The 19,270-nt window shown below is 37.4% G+C and overlaps 3 protein-coding genes across 5 annotated transcripts in view; 1 reads left to right on the plus strand and 2 right to left on the minus strand.

Annotated features, from left to right (window-relative positions):
* Positions 1-342: 342 nt before the first annotated feature.
* On the plus strand, positions 343-5,573 carry erlec1 (endoplasmic reticulum lectin 1). 2 transcript variants are annotated; one of them, XM_056255001.1, is made up of 14 exons: positions 343-622; positions 1,192-1,296; positions 1,408-1,488; positions 1,781-1,858; positions 2,379-2,430; positions 2,515-2,573; positions 2,652-2,875; positions 3,639-3,792; positions 4,024-4,185; positions 4,268-4,327; positions 4,439-4,563; positions 4,996-5,073; positions 5,156-5,243; positions 5,417-5,573. In XM_056255001.1, exons 1-14 carry the CDS (start codon positions 494-496, stop codon positions 5,486-5,488), a joined length of 1,467 nt encoding a protein of 488 aa, XP_056110976.1. In that variant the 5' UTR covers positions 343-493; the 3' UTR covers positions 5,489-5,573. The 2 variants fall into 2 exon arrangements, with proteins under 2 accessions (XP_056110976.1, XP_056110975.1); XM_056255000.1 differs by having other exon boundaries at positions 344-622; positions 2,376-2,430.
* Positions 5,574-6,912: 1,339 nt separating this feature from the next.
* gpr75 (G protein-coupled receptor 75) lies at positions 6,913-9,689 on the minus strand. The gene is made up of 2 exons (XM_056255002.1): positions 9,562-9,689; positions 6,913-8,984 (listed from the first exon to the last, which is right to left on the minus strand). Exon 2 carries the CDS (start codon positions 8,869-8,871, stop codon positions 7,210-7,212), a length of 1,662 nt encoding a protein of 553 aa, XP_056110977.1. The 5' UTR covers positions 8,872-8,984; positions 9,562-9,689; the 3' UTR covers positions 6,913-7,209.
* A 1,452-nt stretch (positions 9,690-11,141) lies between these two features.
* psme4a (proteasome activator subunit 4a) overlaps positions 11,142-19,270 on the minus strand; it is a 32,366-nt gene continuing 24,237 nt past the window's right edge. For both annotated transcript variants that reach the window (XM_056255004.1, XM_056255003.1), the window contains 5 exons: positions 19,049-19,204; positions 13,594-13,756; positions 12,036-12,169; positions 11,710-11,844; positions 11,142-11,264 (listed from right to left, as the gene is read on the minus strand). In XM_056255004.1, the coding sequence (XP_056110979.1) occupies positions 11,710-11,844; positions 12,036-12,169; positions 13,594-13,756; positions 19,049-19,204 (588 nt within the window). In that variant the 3' untranslated portion in view covers positions 11,142-11,264. The remainder of the gene's footprint in view (positions 11,265-11,709; positions 11,845-12,035; positions 12,170-13,593; positions 13,757-19,048; positions 19,205-19,270) is intronic.

A 19,270-nucleotide genomic window follows, 5' to 3' on the forward strand; every position in this document is an offset into this window, starting at 1 on the left:
ACTCAATTATTGGAGAAAAATAATTTAAGAAATAATTTAATGAATTAGGCCTGCTACATTTATAAACGTAACGTTAAGTAAAAAAAAAAAAGTAAATCAAAAAAGACGATAAATTACGAGATTATTTGCTTATGAATACAGTTGTGAGATTTCTAAAAATATTATTGAGTAGCACAAATGGACTCTCTTACTGCCTTTTTTAAGTTTAAAAAATGTTGTTGTTTTTTTAATCACCGAAAATACAAGTGTTCAGTTGTTATCTCAGCGTAAACAGCGGCTCACGCGCCGTCCTCCCGCTATTGGTTGAGCGGAACTTCCGTCTGATACCGGAAATGGACGTGGCAAGCTGCTGTTTTAACTCATGTCAAACTATCAGCAGTCAGTCATCTATTAGATCTCAGTGATTACCTGTAGTAGTTGCGTTTCTGACCCTTCACTCCCTTCTGTCTCGTTCTAATGTCCGGATAGCGCTCTCGGAGGCTCAGCAGGGGCGATGGGGGTGTTTTGGCGTTTGTTTTGGGGTTTGATTTGGTTCGGAGTTTCTGCAAATCGTGCAGGATCTCCTGTGTTTTCTGATGAGATCCCCTTCAAAATCAAATGGCCCGGATCAGACTTCACCCTGGTGAGTACAAACATCTAATAAACTCAGATATTTCGCATGACAGCTGTAAATACAACCTAACATATGCTGTTTGTTTAATTGTCAGCTTGTTGGCTAAGGTCGCTTCATAACAACTGGACGTGTCCTGTTTTGTTTTGAACTGTCTTGTAGTGTGTTAAAGGGATAGTTCACCCCAAAATGAACATTTTGTCATTTACTCACCTTCATGTTGTTCCAAACCTGTTTGATTTTCTCTCTTCTGCTGAACTCAAAGGAAGGTATTTTTTAAAGAATGTTGGTAACCAGACAGTTGACGGCACCCATTGACTTTCATAGTATTTTTTTCTACTATGGAAGTCAATGGGTGCCATCAACTGTCTGGATGCCAACAGAATGAAAGAAACCCCTACAGGTTTGGAACAACTTGAGGGTGAGTAAATAACGATTTTCATTTTGGGGTGAACGATCCCTATAAGTATTCTCTCCAACAGCATTATGTTGTTTTATTTATCTGGTACTGTGGGCATGGTTTTTGTTTAGTGATTTTTGCAGAAGTTTAATATGCAATAATATCCCTTTTCATTACACAGTCAACATCTGGAGGCCTGTACAGAAAAGATAACTATGTTATTATGACAACTGCGGAAAAAGAAAAGTACAAGTGTTTATTGCCATCTTTGTCCAGCAATCAGGAGGTATGGTTATGGATGGCAGATTTTAAATGACCATTATCTTGAGCTATTCTATATATCATTTAGTTTAGTTTTATTTTACTTCATTTGACCAATTTCTTGTCTCGTTTGAAGGGTGATGCGAAGGAGTATAGCGGACCGAGTCCAGCTATGCTACTGGAGCCGTTATTCAAACAGAGCAGCTGCTCCTACAGAGTGAGTTTCATGTCTCACTTTCTGTATATCTGAGTGACTGACTTTATAAATATGCTTGACTAGTCTCACATAATATGTCTAGGTCAAATTTCCCCCCCAAATAAGAAAAAGATTGCATTTTTGCTTAAAGAGAATTGAGCTTGTTTTTACAAAAAGATAAATGTTTGAATAAATCAACAAAATAAGATATTATTTTTCTTTGCTTTTGTTGATCTTTTCCTAGTCATATGAGGTACTTTTATTGTGGCCACAATTCGGCCTTCTGACAGGCTTATCAACATGTGTCTTGCAGATCGAGTCATACTGGACATATGAAGTGTGCCATGGGAAGCATATACGGCAGTACCATGAGGAGAAGGAGACGGGGCAGGTAAAACCACTGTTTTTGATGTGTTTGTTAAAGAACATGGCAGATCCTTATAGCGTTCCTTGTATTATGTTAGGAATGCATATTTTACCACTCAAAAGTTTGTGAAAGACGTCTCATACTCACTAAGGCTGCATTTATTTGATAGAAAATACAGTAAAAACAGTAATATTGTGAAATGTTATTTCAATTTAAAATAATTGTTTTCTGTTTTGATAAATCTTAAAATGTCAATTATTTAGATCCTTCAGAGATCATTCTAAATATGCTGATTTGGTGATTAATAAACATTTCTTATTAGTATCAATCATGTTATCTAAAAATGTAGTTTTTTGTGTAACAATGTGAAACGATTTACGATCCCTTTTGATCAATTTAATGCATCCTCGCTGAATAAAAGTATTATTTTTTCAAATCTTACTGACCCCAATCTTTTGAATGGTAGATTGTTTGTAGGATTTTAAGATATTTCTAAGTAATATAAACATTTCAGTGGTCTTATTAGTCTCTGGTCCCTCAGAAGATCAACGTTCAGGAATACTATCTGGGGACCATGAATAAAAAAGAGAGTGCAGGTTGGGCAATTTTTAAGCTTAAGATGGTATTTTTTTGCTTTACATGTTCTGTCAATTGTTTCATGTATTTTATCTGCTCCTTAGAGTCAGACACTGATAAATCTGGAGACTCTGAAAAAGAAGCATCAAACACAGACACAGAGGTTTGTCACTGTTTGATATGCAGATAGTAAATGTGTGTGACATGAGTTTTAAAAAAAAAACTCTCTGTGGGTTCCCAGGTGCCAATGAAGAATATAGAGGGTCAGCTCACGCCATACTTTCCTGTAGAGATGGGACATGGGACTGAATGCTCTGTGAGACAGAATGAACCTCGCACTACCACAGTGCTGTACGTCTGCCACCCGGAGGCAAAGCATGAGATCCTCACAATCGCTGAGGTCGTCAGCTGTCAGTATGAAGTGGTGGTGCTCACACCTCTCCTCTGTCCTCACCCCAATTACAGGTACACACACAAACACATTCAGCTCAATCAAGATTTCGGTTTTAAAATCAGTTTTTCGTAGTTTATCCTACTAAATAAGTGCATAAACAAATAGTTATTGGTTTCTGTTGTCTAGTATATGCTCGTGAATGTGTATGTCATCACATGGACAAACTATCACATAAATATGATATTGTCACAAGGCCCATTCTAGAATCAAATGAAAAAGTGAAACTTATCATTTGAAAGACGATGGAACACAGAAAGTCAAGTATGATTATATTTCCCTCACTTACAATGCATTTTAAAAAGCAAAATAATAATAGTAAATAATAATAAAAAATATATACATACACACAAAGTTCACAGTTTTTTTCCAACAAAATTAGTGCATAAATATTAGTTCTTGATTTCTATCTATGTGTTTCTATCATATATACGGTAATATGATAATGTCATAAAGCCTGTTCTCACCAAGAAACAAAGGAACAAACAAGTGAAGCTAATCACAGACAAGAAGTCTTTTCATACAGCAGCAAGTGAAATGATAAAGCACTTACATATGCTCTTTCACATGCTTTAATGCAAGACAAACCCATTTAACACTATTTTTAATCACTTTAATTCAAAATGCGACCTATATGATGATATAGGTTTCACTCATTGTAATGTGTTCTAGCTTTTATATGTTCATTGTGCTCTGAGACCCACAATATTTGTTTCGACTGAAAGTGTTGTTCGTGGTGAATACATTTTTAGTCCTTTGCGACACATTTCTCCTCAGGTTCAAGTCCTCCCCAGTGAACGACATCTTTTGTCAGGCTCTGGGTGGTTCCCCTCTCAGACCTCAGAGTCTGTCCCAGCTGGATCGTGAACAGGAAGAGCTGCTCAAACCACCGTTCAGCTCAAGCATCGAACGGGACTTGAGGGGATCCAGGGTGAGTCTGGACCTGCCCTTTATCTTCTGCGTTTACACCAACCCAATTATTTAAATGGTAATGAATAATTGCTACTATAAGTAGTTTCGAAAAGACTCTTCAAGTTGGTGTTCAAATTAAAGAACATTAACAATTATATGAAAAATGTTGTATGAACAAAAATCTTTATATAAATTATATTAATGTACAAATAATTTCAAATATAATAATCTCTCTGTCTCCTTTGCTAAGGAGGACAAACCTCCAGTGAAGGAAGAGGCGTATACCTCTACCCATAAGCCCCTGACAGTGGGCGGTCAAGCCCAGGTCACCGTTGGCACCACTCACATCTCTCGTCTAACTGATGAACAGCTGATCAAGGAGTTTCTGAGCGGCTCGTACTGTCTGCACGGGGTGAGGGTGGATAGATTTCTCTTCTGTTTCTGTTGATCTTTTAGTTGGGTTCCCAGCTCAACATATTTTTCTTTCTGTCTAGGGGGTTGGATGGTGGAAGTATGAATTTTGTTATGGAAAACATGTACACCAGTATCATGAGGTAAGAGTTGTGAAATCATTGAATTATTTAGAAATTATAACAGTTTCCAGTATAGTGTAAATGTTTGGATTATGAGAGATGGTAAATTGCATGTTGTGCTTTTGGTTGAAGGATAAAGAGCAAGGAAAGAACATTGTGGTGGTGGGCAGCTGGATCACTGAGGATCATATGAACTGGGCCAAGAAAAACGTGGCACGATCTTATCATTTAAAAGACGATGGAGTGCAGAAAGTCAAGTATGATTATATTTACCTCACATACACACACACACACACACATACATATATATAATGTTTTTAAAAGAAGTCTCATGCTCACTAAGGCTGTATTTGATTGATAAAGTATAGCAAAAGCAGTAATATTGTACAATTTAAAATGACTAATATATTTCAACATACTTAATTCCTTATTTCAGTCTTCAGTGTCACATGATCCTTCAGAAATCGTTCTAATATGCTGATTTGCTCCTTAAGAAACATTTCTTATTTATTAAAATGTTGAAAACGGTTGTGCTGCTTCATATTTTTGTGGAAACAATCATACTTTAAAAAAAAAAAAATCTTTGAATCAACTTTTGATCAATTTAATGCAACCTTGCTGAATAAGTATTGATTTCTTTAAAAAAAACATCTCTCCAACATATACTGTATGTGTATATGTATCATCAGGATCGTTTCTCACTTCTATGGCCATGGAGATGTTTGCGACCTAACAGGGAAACCGAGACAGGTTGTAGTCAAGCTTAAGTGAGTTAGCCACACTTCATGATGCCATGTGATTTTCCGGTTTTGTGGATGCCGCCACTAACACCTACCCATTGTGTCTCAGGTGTAAGGAGTCAGACTCTCCTCATGACTCTCCTCATGCTGTTACAGTTTACATGCTGGAACCTCAGACCTGTCAGTATATTCTTGGGGTGAGTGGCAAACAGAATGACATTGAGATTTGACTGCAATTTTGATTTTAATAAATATGCAGCCCTAGATGTTTCCAGTGATGAGAACATTGTGTTTTGATATTAATGCTAATGTTACAGAAAGAGATTGTTTAATTTGAATAACCCTTGTCCTGGTTATCATTCTGCCACAGGTTGAGTCTCCTGTAATATGCAAGATCTTGGACACTGCAGATGAAAATGGATTTCTTTCAATCCCTAGCTAGCCTGCATGATTGGTACAGAGATGGAGGAATGAACAGTTGCTTGAAGAAGAGGGAGAGATAAAGGTCTGATAAAGTCTGGTTCAATAGATAACATGGACATGCTGAACCTCAGACCTCAACTTTTTGAGAAAGTCCCTCACTGACTGCACTGTCTCTTGTGAAGACTAAAGGAGATTTGGTGAAACTTTTAAACCTGGAGAATGATGCAGCTAGGACTGAATTCTCAATATTTTATTGACAAATCTCGAACCTGTTGAAGAATATTTTTGTTTGGCCTTTTTTTCATGCTTTGTATTATTTAGATGGCTGGCAGTTCTTTAAAATCTAATCAAATGATTCATTTGATCTGGTAATCAATTAATATACAAGATGGTCAGCTGTTTTAAGTATACATTATTTATTTTGTCCAACTTTCCATTTACACTGTGCAGCTGGAGATGGTTATTATAAAGTTTTTAAAAGTGACTGAAGTCATTGTTTGCAAGGGAAATACACTGTCTTATATGCAAAGGAAATTGAATGTAAATAAAGTTTTTTTTTTTGGAAATCAAGAGTCATTGAGTTATGTACAGTAATTTTGATTACCCTCATTTAAATGTAATCACTCATGTTTTTCTAAGATTTACTCTAAGTTTCACCTAGTGTACATAGTATTTGGTGAAGGGCTCCTCTTAAACAAATTTATATCAAGACAGATTATTTCATTACATTGACTGCAACGCTGGTTGTTACTCAGCATGCACATTAATAAAATATGATTTCAAGTCATTTCAGAAAAGATTCATACTCTCATGTAAACATATTAATGAATACTTTTAGTATTTATGTCAAGGTACATTTACTTGAGAAGCATAATGACTTATTTATACTTAAAACAAGATTTTGTATGTCTGTCAATGAGGCAAAAAAAAAAAAACCTTATTCAAAGGGAAAACAAGTTTGCAGATATTTCTTGATTTTTATTTTTTTATATGTCCAAAACAATTATGTCGTCATTTTGCTTCTCAAGTAAATGTATCTTGAAATAAGAATGTTTAGACCCATTTTTGTACAGGACCATTTTTGCAGTATTTCGCAGTGTAAATTAAATACATTTCCTTCTTTTCCCATTTATGTTACAATGAAAATTATTTTCCTGGGTAGAATCATTAGGGCATTATTCATTCTAACAGAAAAAAAATATTTCTTATGGAGAAATAAACATGCCTCTGCTAAATATTAGGAACTGGCCAGAAGGTCCATTTACCTACACTAGGTGGCGCTAGTGTCTCTTTCTGTTGATAGGCTTTGTTCACAGAGAACAATGTTCTTACATAACATTCATCATTTGCTTAGACGTGAATACCTAAAAAAAAGATATGACTGAAAGCAAACCACATTTTACATTAAATATCTGCTTTCAAAGGATAATGAAGGTGTCAAGATACACTTGCAAAACATTTAATAAGTTCATATATAAAATGTAGGATGTTTCACAAATACATAATCTGAGCGAAGAAGACTATTACATGAAAATGCCATGTCAATGTAAAAATAGAACATCCTTTAGTCCAGAAAACAACAATAATAACAAATTTGGGGAAAGCGACAACTAGTTGTAAAAGTCCCATTTTCTTTTTATTGGATACTCGATGCACATTGTCTCTTGAGCAAAACAGCACAAGCAAACACTATAAATGCTCCCCTTTGGATGCTGAGCAAGCTGTATGACGTTCCACAGCTCAGACCGATGGGATGGGAATCTGATTAGCCGACGTGCTGTCAAAGTCCTGCAGCGCCTCCTGGTGGGTGTGGTAGTGCATAGCCACGTAGCTTTTGGCAAAGGCTGTGGTTTGAGAGTTGACCGGCTGTAGGCTGTTGGGGGAACTCGGTGCTGCTGACGGACTGCTGTTATAGATACTGTAATAGGGCTCTATGCGAGTGTTGATGGGCGTAGATGTGCTCGGGGGTCGGGGCTTGCGTCCAGCGGTGGCACAGGGACTAGGCATGCTGTCCCGGGAGTGACTGGGTCCACAAGCCTGGTCAACCAGTTTCCTATGGGGCTTCGGTGAGAGCATGTACGCCGAGTTGGTCTCGTGGTGCGAGGACTTGTTGCGGTTGACTTCCAGACTTCCCTTGCCCATGGCGTGCAGGCGTGTCTTGTGCTTGCAGCACAGGAAGCCCAGGGTCACCCACTGGAGGCAGCAGAGCACACGGCGACGCAGACCAGCACTGTTGCGCGAGTACACGAACGGGTTGATTCCAGACTTCAGGAAAATGAGGGCGAATCCGCAGAGCTCGAACTGGTAGTGGACGAAGCTGCTCTCCGGTGACACCATATCTTGCGCCAAGGAGATACCTAGTGGTAGACAGCACAACAGCACCGAGATGACGATCACCACGCATGTCACCACAGCCTTCGAATCCTTGGCCGTAGCCAAGTTGACGGTGGAGACCAGCTGGCAGCAGGTTGCTCCAGTGGCGGCCCCGGGCACGAGGGGCTGGTTGGCCCTCCTGGTGAAGGGGTGCGTCTGGACATGCTGGAGCTTGTTGTACGTCTGGTTGCGGTACAGAGAGGGCACCTGCACTGTGCACTGCATACCCTCAAAACCAGCTGTGATGAGCGGTGGATGAGAAGCAGGCGGACGCGTCGCGTCCACCGTGATGATGGGACACTTCCGTACCTGTGCATTCTTCCTCAAAGCCTGAGCGATCATAAGGTAGGAAATCGAAACCACACCAACACAGAAAGCAAAGTCTGCTATGTATACATACAATACTAACTTGGCTTTGTTGCCAGTGAGACCAAAGTGAGGCAGGCAAGGCCCGGAGCTCCTGGGATACGCTCGCAAGGTGACCAATGCCGCCAGTGTGAAACTGGTGGTCCATAAGAGTGCTGTGAGGGCCAGAGTACAGGGGAACGAGGCCGTACGGTTGGGCTGCTGACCCAGGACCATGCGAAGCCGATGCAGGGCGATCACAGCCACCGTTTCGAGGGACATAATAATGAAGCCCGAGCTGGTGAGGTGAAAGGCAAAGCAGAAGCCCTTGGACACTCCGCTGCTGGCATCTCCAGCATCCAGAAAGAGCACCAGTGCAAACATGGGCGCAGTGACGCAGCAAATGAACAGGTCACAGAAGGACAGGTTGAGGATCATGAAGTCAAAGTTGGTGCGGAACTTGCGGAACGCCGGGTCGAAGAAGGACAAGAAGACCACCAAGTTGCCATAAGAACCGAGACAAAATATGAGGACCAACAGAAAGGAGCAGGAGGCGAGGGTAGCCGTGTGGATCAAGGCCCAGCCGCTCGCAGAAGCAGACTGGCTCTGGGAGCTGTTGAAGCCCCGAGGTTTCACAAACTCAGCCAGGTCCAAAGGCCAGGCTGTGCTGTTCATGGTACACATGGGGATGCAAAGTGGTCACAGCATCAGAGTGTTGCCCATCTTGCCTTTAGGTCACACAAGAGCGAGCTAATACTCCCATTGTGCAGTTAGTTCATGAAAGACCCTTTGGATTGCTGCAAGGACACAAGGGATGAGGAAATATTGATTAGTAATAGACAATATGAAGCATCAAGTAAGATAGGCCTAATTGTAACTCAATAAATTAACATAAAAATGACTATGTCAATGGCCTAGTGGCTTTTTATCCATTCAAGGGATTCGTTTTAATCTATATGCTATCTTTATCATAACTTGATGCACACACATTATTTGGATTTTCTATAAAAACAGAATCACGATGACTATTGTACATACACACGATGACTATTGTGTCATACAAATCTATCTATTAAGATGAATACATGCTTGCAACAATCTGCATAGTATCTGAAAGCTTTTATTATCCGTTAACCACTGTGAAGAGTAATATTACTGCAGGCGAATGTGCGGCGCCTATAAAATTGTGTCAAAAATGCATCCAGCCCCCCCCTCTTTGAAAGAACATACACAAATAAATAAATAATCATCATGCGCCATTAAAACAAACGTTCTATAAATGTATACTAAATACACCGTTCAGATACACAAGGTCGCACATAATAATCATGCGGCTTTCTTGCTCCACTTGTCAAAAAATGCTGATTTCCTTACCATGGATTCCCTATGTGTGCCATTTTTACGACGCCGCGTTTTCCACATTTGTATGAATCTCCAAAGTACATGAACGATAAAAGCATCCTAGGTGGAGAAAGAGTATCACAGCATAAAGATGAGAATGAAAAAAACAGAGTGAATTTAATGCGCAGAAGGAGAGTGGGCGCGTCTCACTGGAAACATATTGAAGCCCTTGAATGGACAGCAAGCGCGTGCCCGCGAGAACAGGATGCTCACTCAGGAAGCACAAAGAGCCTAATTTTGTTTGCGATTTAATTATCTATTTAATGCTTATACAGTGTTATATTTTAATAATATTTTATCATAAACATGACTCTATTATATTTTTATATTATATTTTAACTATATTATAGTTTTTATTTATACACAACACAAGTCTGTCTGTCGGTCTGATTCTTATTGTGGATTAAATTGGATTATAATGGATTAGTCCTTTGATTAGTCAAAATTGTTCTTTCTCAGCATTAACATGGGAAAAGCACAAAAAGATTGTATCGGCTTACTTTGTCACACTTTATTACAAACATCTCGTCTTTATTCAAATATTTGTAAAAGATATCAAAACAACAACAACAACAGGTAACCAATTAATCAAGCATTAGCATAGCATTACAGCATTACTGTCTTATAGTTTACCAACCAAAGTTGAACTCTATATTGGCTTTGGACATGATTTTGACAGCATAATTATACCTATGACAAAAGCTTATCAACATACCATTGTAATTAAATATAGTCTGCAATTGTTGCTACTGACAGGTTCATCAGTGGGGCAATAAACAACTGGTAATTTTCATGTGTTGCATTTCTCAACACCGTCTCAGGATTTGCAGACAGTACCTTTAAAATGCTTCTGATTTCAGGATATGAAAACACCTGGCTTAATGCAACAAATTACAAACTGCAAACACTAAATGCAAAGGTTGAGCCAACTGACAAAACAGAGTCAACAAAGTCTCAATCGATAAATTAATAAATAAACATTTGTTGACTACAAAAATATGAATAGACAAAAAGATGCAAAGGGAGGAATTTTAAAATCTCATGGTTTAAACAGACCTAGTATTTTGTAACAGCATCCATTGTGATGATATTCTTACTCCATTTATGTAGGCTTACATAACTGTTCAAAGTGCAATACGTCTGTATGAGGCGGGGGGGGGGGGGGGGGGGGGGGGGGGTGGGGGGGGGGGGGGGTACGGGGGGGGTACTTCAAAATATGGTACTATGGTACTATTTTATACACATATGTAACATTTACCAACATTACATGTGTACACATTTCAAACGGACTACAGCAAAAATGGTAAAAGGCTAGTATTACAATAAAAACGCAATGCAAAGCAGTGCAGAAAACTGCTTTAACAATCCATACTGCACTCACACAAGCGAAAAATTAAAACTGTACAAGAACATTATAGATGCAGGTCAGCGATACCTGCAATAGGTTCCCCTTAAATATTAAGTGTATTCAAAAATAAAAAATAAATAGTTTAGTAAAATATGCTAATTGTCTTATACTAGATGATTGCAACTATTGCTACATAAATTGTGTCTTTAAAAACAATCCCAGACGTTAAGGGCAAACAAAAATGTAGGTTTCAAGCAGCCTTTTTCTTGTAGCCTTTCCCTCAAGACAAGTGTAAGAAACATTTCCCCTTCACCAGAGTAGCATCATTCTGAAAAACAGAGTAGAAAGTATCATAAGAAGGGTGTGAAAATGAAATCTATCTGAACATGCATGTATGTGAACGAAGTATGTTCCAAAACAGAGTTAGATGCTTGCGTAGTCAGTATTTTATGGTATCAAATTCATTCTACAGTTTAATATTGAAAAAAATCTATAAAAAGTTGTTTATCCTAAATAATAAACAACTGTTTTACCCAATATTTGTGTGTGCTCCAGTAGGTATAGTGTAATATCGTATTGGAGTATTAATGATAGCTATTTGTGTAATGCACAGAGTTGCCTACAGTATTTAGATTGTTCCAAATCATCATTTATGAGGTTTCGTTTCAGTTAGGATGCTGCCTTAAAAGGCACTGTATATGTTGGCAGGCAGCAAAAAAGCTCACTAGGTTTTGGAAGAGAGCCTGTGTGAGTGTGTATATACTGTAACAGACCTAAGCGTAGTAACAGGGGGAGACTAGCAGATCTGTGAGCATCAGCAGCTGGTCATCTGTGAACTTCTGCTTGTGTTCCTGCCAGTTATCATGATGAGTGCGACGGAAATCCGACAGTGTTTTCTTCACAGTCATCTAGAGAGACAGCAATAAATCTGTTAAAGATCTTGTAAGTAGTCTCACAGTTTCTGGTCTACCTCCGGCATCCATACATTTCCTTGAGTGCATCAAAATGCAGTTGCATGATTCATGTTCAACTTCCAGAAATGCTTAAACATTTCATCTTTGCTCTTTAACACACAAGTAAAAGAGAGCGGGAGCTGTACCTCTATAGGCTGTGTGTCAGTGAGGTGGGCACTCAGGTCCATGAGGATCTGGGGCATCCATGTGGGCACATCATACGGGCTGGACAGGATGCAGGCACTCAGACCTAATACACCTGCATGTCGCTGCACCAGGTCTAAACACAGAAAAAAGTTATAAAGATTTAGGTCCAATCATTTATCATAAGGTACTGTATATAAATATATCTAAGGTGAATTTAGGTCCATTTAATTCACCCCAAATATTAAATCAGTATACAGTCTCACCAAAATGAACATCTTAGTCTTTTTTCCATATGTAATTTAAAGATCACTAATTGAATCCAAGATCGATCTATCTATCTATCTATCTATCTATCTATCTATCTATCTATCTATCTATCTATCTATCTATCTATCTATCTATCTATCTATCTATCTATCTATCTATCTATCTATCTATCTATCTATCTATCTATCTATCTATCTATCTATCTATCTATCTATCTATCTATCTATCTATCTATCTAATCTATCTATAATACTGTATTTATTATACGGTAATGAACTTCTGCTCAATATTAATTGCTGATATTAAAAATGTAAACTATACAATTTATGCAACATAAAAGAACAGAATTGTTTAAAATGCTACAAGTACATTTAGGCATCAAATCAATGTAGAGTATAAAAAAAGATATGTATTTTAAGATTGGCTAAAAATTCCATTTACCTATGTTAAAATATTAACTTAGAGCTATGGCGGCAATGGTAATTTAAATGTAAAAAAGGAGAAATGAGCATGCACAATTGAATATCTAAAGTTTTTGCAGTAGCTGTATATTTCTATGGCATCACGGTCGAGGAGTAGCTGGTGAAGTGGATTTACTTTTTGTAAAAGTTAATGAACGTTATCATGAGGATTGTAATGTTTAAAGTAGATGTCTTAACAAATGTCAGTAGACCGGGAAGATTTTAAACGAGCCGTTCATTCATAAATACGTAAGATCACTGTGAAAAAATACAGACCGGAAGACAAAAGACAACGAGCGCAGCGCTGAAAAGGGACGGGGGTCAGGAAGTTATTAATAAAAAAAAAAAAATTAATAGTTTTATTCAGGAAGGATACATTACACTGATGAATAGAAAGCAATTAGCAAAATAACAGCAATTATTCGAAATGGAAATCTTTTGTAAAATTATAAATGTCTTTACTGTCAATTTTAAATCAAAATAAATAAATCTATCACCATTTCCACAAAAATATTAAGCAGCACAACTGTTTTCAACATTATTAATAATAATAATTGTTTCTTGAGCAGCAAATCATCATATTAGAATGATTTCTAAAGGATCATGTGACACTAAAGACTGGAGTAATGATGCTGGAAATTCAGCTTTGATCACAGAAATAAATTACATTTTAAAATATATTCAAATAGAAAATATTTGTTTTAATTTGCAATAATATTTCACAGTATTACCGTATTTGTGATTAAATAAATGGAGCCTAGTTGAGCATAAGAGACTTCTTTCAAAAACCTCAAACGTTTGGACGCCAGTGTACTTGTGTGATCATTACCAGCAGAAGGGATTGTGTCCACCACGGAGCCCAGCTCTCTCCTCCTACGCTTGGGCAGACGGGTCTTGCTCAGGGACTCAAAATGGGCCTGCATAGGTTCATCAATGCTGAGAAAATTACACTGCAGTAATCCACTCAGAGTGGTGGCCGCCATCTCCCTCACCTAAAAACATGAAGAGAGCGCAAAAATGATTACAGAAGACTGTTACCTTTGGGGCCAAAGGTTCAGACAGTTTTTTCCTTTCAGTTATCTAAAGCGTGGGAGGTGCAGAGCAGGGACAGATGGGGTCTTTTTGTGTCAGAAGAACCTTTCTTTAAATAAAGAAAATACACAGGGCCCGAAGAACAGAAGCAGTGGAACTTAAATGTAACAAGGCAGATCGGTGCAACTGGCATCACAGAACAAAACACAATGTTCCAGTCAGGATGAAATGGGTGAATAAGCGAATTTAGAGCTTATTAACAGGGATGTGCTAAACAGCCAGTCAACCAACCCGTCTTAAGGAAGCAATAATTAGACAAAGAAATCCCTACAGAGAAACCCTTAAAAAGCTGACTCAGCAATAACATTCTGTGTATGTGTGTTTATGACATGCATTTGCTCTGACAAAGAAACGATGGCTATATTTGTATTGTTGTATGTTGTATTGTTGATGTCTTGTGATCTTGACCCTATGCTCTGATCCTTAACCTTGGGATCCAGTCACTGTGACGTTCTGATTGGCTGTCACTAATTGACTGACTAGCTGTGTTACATCAGCAGACAGAGGGTCCTATGCAACATGGAATCCAAAGTCATGTGATTTAATTTGCTGTATTAAAGGGTGTAGTTTCCTTCCACTCATAACCCTAATCTTTTCCCCCACTTCTCTCCGTTTGCCGTACACTCTTCTCTGGAAATTTGAACATCTATCACCATGGAAACAGAATACTGCTGCAGCTGGGAGTTGCTATGGTAACAGTAAGATGGATAGAGAGAGCATATGAGAGAGAGAGAGAGAGAGAGAGAGAGAGAGAGAGAGAGAGAGAGAGAGAGAGAGAGAGAGAGAGAGAGAGAGAGAGAGAATAAAGGAAAACAAGAGAGTGCTACATCACTGCAAAGAAAGCATGGTAAAAGAGACACTTTCACCACAGCGGTTTACGTAATTGGCTTCCGACACATTTAACCTTTGTGATTATGCTCAATCACATTCATGAACAGAAGGTTGAACAGAACAGAAAGACTTCAAATATAGATATACTAAAGATATATAATCTTTTACAGTGATCAGGATTAATTCACTGGAATCGAGTGAAAAGGTGTGAACTTCAAAGGGTGAAATCAGTATAAAAAGACAGAGCTCTGAAGACACTTGAGTTGTGGCATGTGCATTTATGTTATGTATTATGAGGGCCAAATATTTCTAAAATGCCCTCAAAACTGCACACAACTGTTCAAAGGTTTGGGGTCAGTAAAATGTTCTTGAAAGAAGTCTCTTATGCTCAACAAAAACTGGATTTATTTGATAAAAATAGTCATACTATGAAAAGTCAATCTTTTACAATAAAAATGTTTTCTATTTGAATATATTCTAAAATGTAATGTATTTCTGTGATCAAAGCTGAATTTTCAGCATCCTTACTCCGGTCTTCTGTGTCACACGATCCTTCAAATCATTCTAATATGCTGAGTTGCTGCGCAAGAAACATTTCTGAATATTATTAATATTGTGCTTCTTAATATTTTTTGTGGAAAACGTGATATCTTTTAAACTTTATTTATCAAAATATCCTGAAATAAAAATAAAAGCATTCAATTCAAATAGAATTATTTGTAAAATAAAAAAAAATCTGTCATTTTAGATCAAATTAATGTACTCATCAAAAAAATCTAACTAACACCGCACCTTTGAACGGTTGATTGGATCAAAAGACTTTTAAGGACATTTTAAAAAGGTCAACACTAGTAAAACAGTACATTAAAAATAATACAAATAAATTATAATAATAAACAAATTAACATATGTATACTTATTAAATAAACATAACATTTGCAGTGCATGTCATAATATTTGTGTTAGAGCTGCACGATTCTGGATAAATTGAGAATCACGAATTATTTTGTTTAAAAATAACATGTATTTTACTAGAGATTCTGACAAAATGCTAATTGCTGCAGTCTATTTCAATTTTTTTTAAATGAATTTGAATGAATTATTAAAGAAGAAAATCGGTTTGCATGAATGATTCAATGAATCACTCATTTACTGGATAAATCATATTTTTTTAACGAATCTCTTGAATGTTAAATTTATGTCATTGAATTATTCAGTTACTTGTGAGCCACTTGCTGGTGAAACGATCTAATCAATACAATCTTTATTTAAAGCGTCAAGTTACTTTCAAAAGCTCTATTTTGATCGCTTCTGTAGACATCAGTGTTTATATCCGAACTATAAGCTTTTATCCCAGTACTTCTGTGATAATCTGAATTATTGTGACAGAAATAATGATACTTTGATACAGATTTGAATGTTCACTGTGATCGTACTTGTCAAAGGTTTAATAGAAACAGCCGAATCGTTGTCTTGTAGGAAGAATATTGCATGGGTATTTGAATCGAGATCATGATCTTTTAACGATTAAATCACGCAGCTGATTAATACACTATCTAAGAGAAATTTAGAAAAATAAATAAATAAATAATAATAATAATATATATATACACTACCGTTCAAAAGTTTGGGGTCGGTACGATTTTAAATACTTTTAAAAGAATTCTCTTCTGCTAACCATGGCTGCGCTTATTTGATTAAAAATACAACAAAAATCAGTTATAGTATTAAATATTATTCCAGTGTAAATCAGCTGTTTTCTGTGTGAATATATAGTAAAGTGTAATTTATTCCTGTGATCAAAGCTGAATTTTCAGCATCACCAGTGTCAGTGTCTTCAGTGCCAAATGATCCTTCAAAAATCAGTATAATATGAGGATTTGATGCTCAAGAAACATTTATTATTATTATCAATGTTGAAACAGTTGTTGGTCTGTCAGTTGTACAGTTTTTTTTTTTTTTTTTTTTTTAGGATTCTTTGATGAATAGGAAGTTCAAAAGAACAGCATTTGTTTGAAATAGAATCTTTTGTAACATTATAAATGTCTTTACTGTCCTTGATAAATAAAAGTATTGATTTCTTTCCTCCAAAAAATAAAAATAAAATTCTCACTGACCCCAAACTTTTGAACGGTAGTGTATATGTTACTCTCTCTTTATGCTAATTACAATGACACTTAATTTATCAACAGCCAGATCTTGACATGAAAGCCTGCCAAGTTTGTCGAATGAGGAATTGTGCATTTCTTCATTGGCGAAGTGCTTTTATTCTAATTCTCGGCTGATTAGCGGTCATAGATAACGTCCTGTTGAATAAGTTCATCCATTGATTTATAAGATTGTAGTTTGTGCTCTCATAATAGGCGTGGGAAATTATTGACTGTACCCAGTGGTGGAATGTAACGAAGTACAAATACTTCGTTACTTTACTTAAGTACATTTTTCACATATCTTTACTTTAAGTAGAATCAATAGTGCATACTTATTACTTTTACTTTGTTACATTTTGCAGCAATTATTATACTTTCTACTCCACTACATTTCTACAACGTTCTCTTACATTTTCGTTACATTTTCTGATCAGTTTTCCCCTGCCAAAACGTCATCCTGACCGTCCGTTCGTCGCACGTTTGTCTCACCAGTGAAGTTTGGTTGCCATATCAACCCGGTCACACTAAATGTCTCTATAGCACGCAGTGTGTTTATCGTGCAATTTATATGCGGAAATTTGTTTTTACGTGCATAGGATACGCATGGGTAGGTGGTGTGGGGTGCATGTGTAGCCTATTATACGTTTGGTTAGGATTAGTATGGCAAGCCAAGAGGTTCAGAATTACGCCATAAATTAATCGTGTTTACAGCCAAACCCCGTCAAATTAAGCTTGATGTGTTTATTGCCTAAATGCAAGCTTGTTCAGAAATGGTGACAAAAACTTAAAAAATAACGGCTTTTCCATCATTATAGGATTATTAGGTTGAATGAGTTAGGATTAACTGTTTTATTAATCATTAGAATATAGACATTAAGAGATAAATTGTTATGCAAGTACTTTTACTTTTAATACTTAGAGTACATTTAAAATCAGGTACTTTTTACTTAAAGGTGCTATATGGAACTTTTCTTCTAAAATGAATCCTTTTTTTAATTGCCTGTGTGTGAAGGGGTTGTAATCACACATTACAATGATCCACTTGTCAGGTTTTGCTATTACCTCTGAAGGCCAATATTCATATTTATATGTGAAGTCTCCGGGTCGGATTTACCGCGAAATCCATCGGATGTGACGTGCATGCGCGCTCCCGAGCCTCTCTCCTTATATACAGTCTATGCGACGGCACTGCAGCTGACGACATGGAGTCTGATAACACCCAAAAACTCCTGCCTCCAGCACAACACAGACTCCAACACAAACTCCACATAAATATAAAAAACAAAACAAAGTTTTATCTGCTGAAGCTCGTCAGGCCAAACGTGATTCTGATCGAAAACACGGATCAACATCGGCAGAGCTTTTGAATTATTAGTAAACTCAAATGAAATAGCAAGGTGAACTACATGAGACATGGAATGAATACAAAAGACTGTTCCAGGATAAGAAAAGGTGCTTTAGGATACTTGTTTTATGTACTAGATCTACGTTATAGATCGTTACGCTATAACGTAATTCATCCCACTATCATATTGTATAAACATTTCCAGACACGTTCAGTACAGTAATGTTACTTCCTACTGTTACACTGACATTGTTCAGTCTAGTTCACTAACCGTTTTCGTTATCATATTATACATTCACCTATGTTGACATTGTTGATTGTGAAAGATACACGAATAGTTAGTGAAATGCCGTAGGCTATGCTAGATAACACCACATGTCGGCTAAATGCAGTCAATGTAACGTTATCATGGTACGAGCATGGAGCATTAGTTCAACGTCAAGCTGATAAAAGTAGCCTATTATTGTAATGTTGCAGTGGGAGTTTACATGAGTTTCCAGCATGTTGTGTGATGCTTTCGCCGTTGCGTTGAAAGTCTCCGTGTGGCCGGTAGTGAATGCTCGCTCCTGAGATCGCACACGAGCACGAGCGCTCTTGTTGCAATCTGAAACATCACCACTAGAGGCCGCTAAAAGTTCCATAGAGCACCTTTAAGTAGGGTTGTCATTGTGGTACTTCTACTTTCACTAAAGTAAATATGTCTCTGGTTATTTGTACTTTTACTTAAGTACTGAGATTCAGTACTTCCTCCACCACTGACTGTACCCCACCAGAAACAAGGAGCCAGAGTTGCAACTAGACCTCAGAAATAGTGAAACAAACTGTAATGTATGTGCGTATATCAGTGTGCAAATTTATCCACACACCTCTAGTTGTTCATCCTGTAGCAGGTGTAGTACCAGAGCTCTCACGTCACCGACAGCCAGGGCATCACTGAGGAAAGTGAAAAGATTGTAGAAGACCATAACCTGCAGGTAGGTGAGAACGGTGTAACGTGCGTGCCACGAGCTGCTCCTTGAGATCTGTAACAAACAGTGCCATCAGCTGGTCAAATCACACATTAAACCCTCACATTCACAAATGACTCA

Source organism: Rhinichthys klamathensis, unplaced genomic scaffold (assembly GCF_029890125.1).
Source record: "Rhinichthys klamathensis goyatoka isolate OS25496 unplaced genomic scaffold, OSU_Roscu_1.1 h1tg000115l_1, whole genome shotgun sequence".
NCBI classification, from domain to species: Eukaryota; Metazoa; Chordata; class Actinopteri; order Cypriniformes; family Leuciscidae; genus Rhinichthys; species Rhinichthys klamathensis.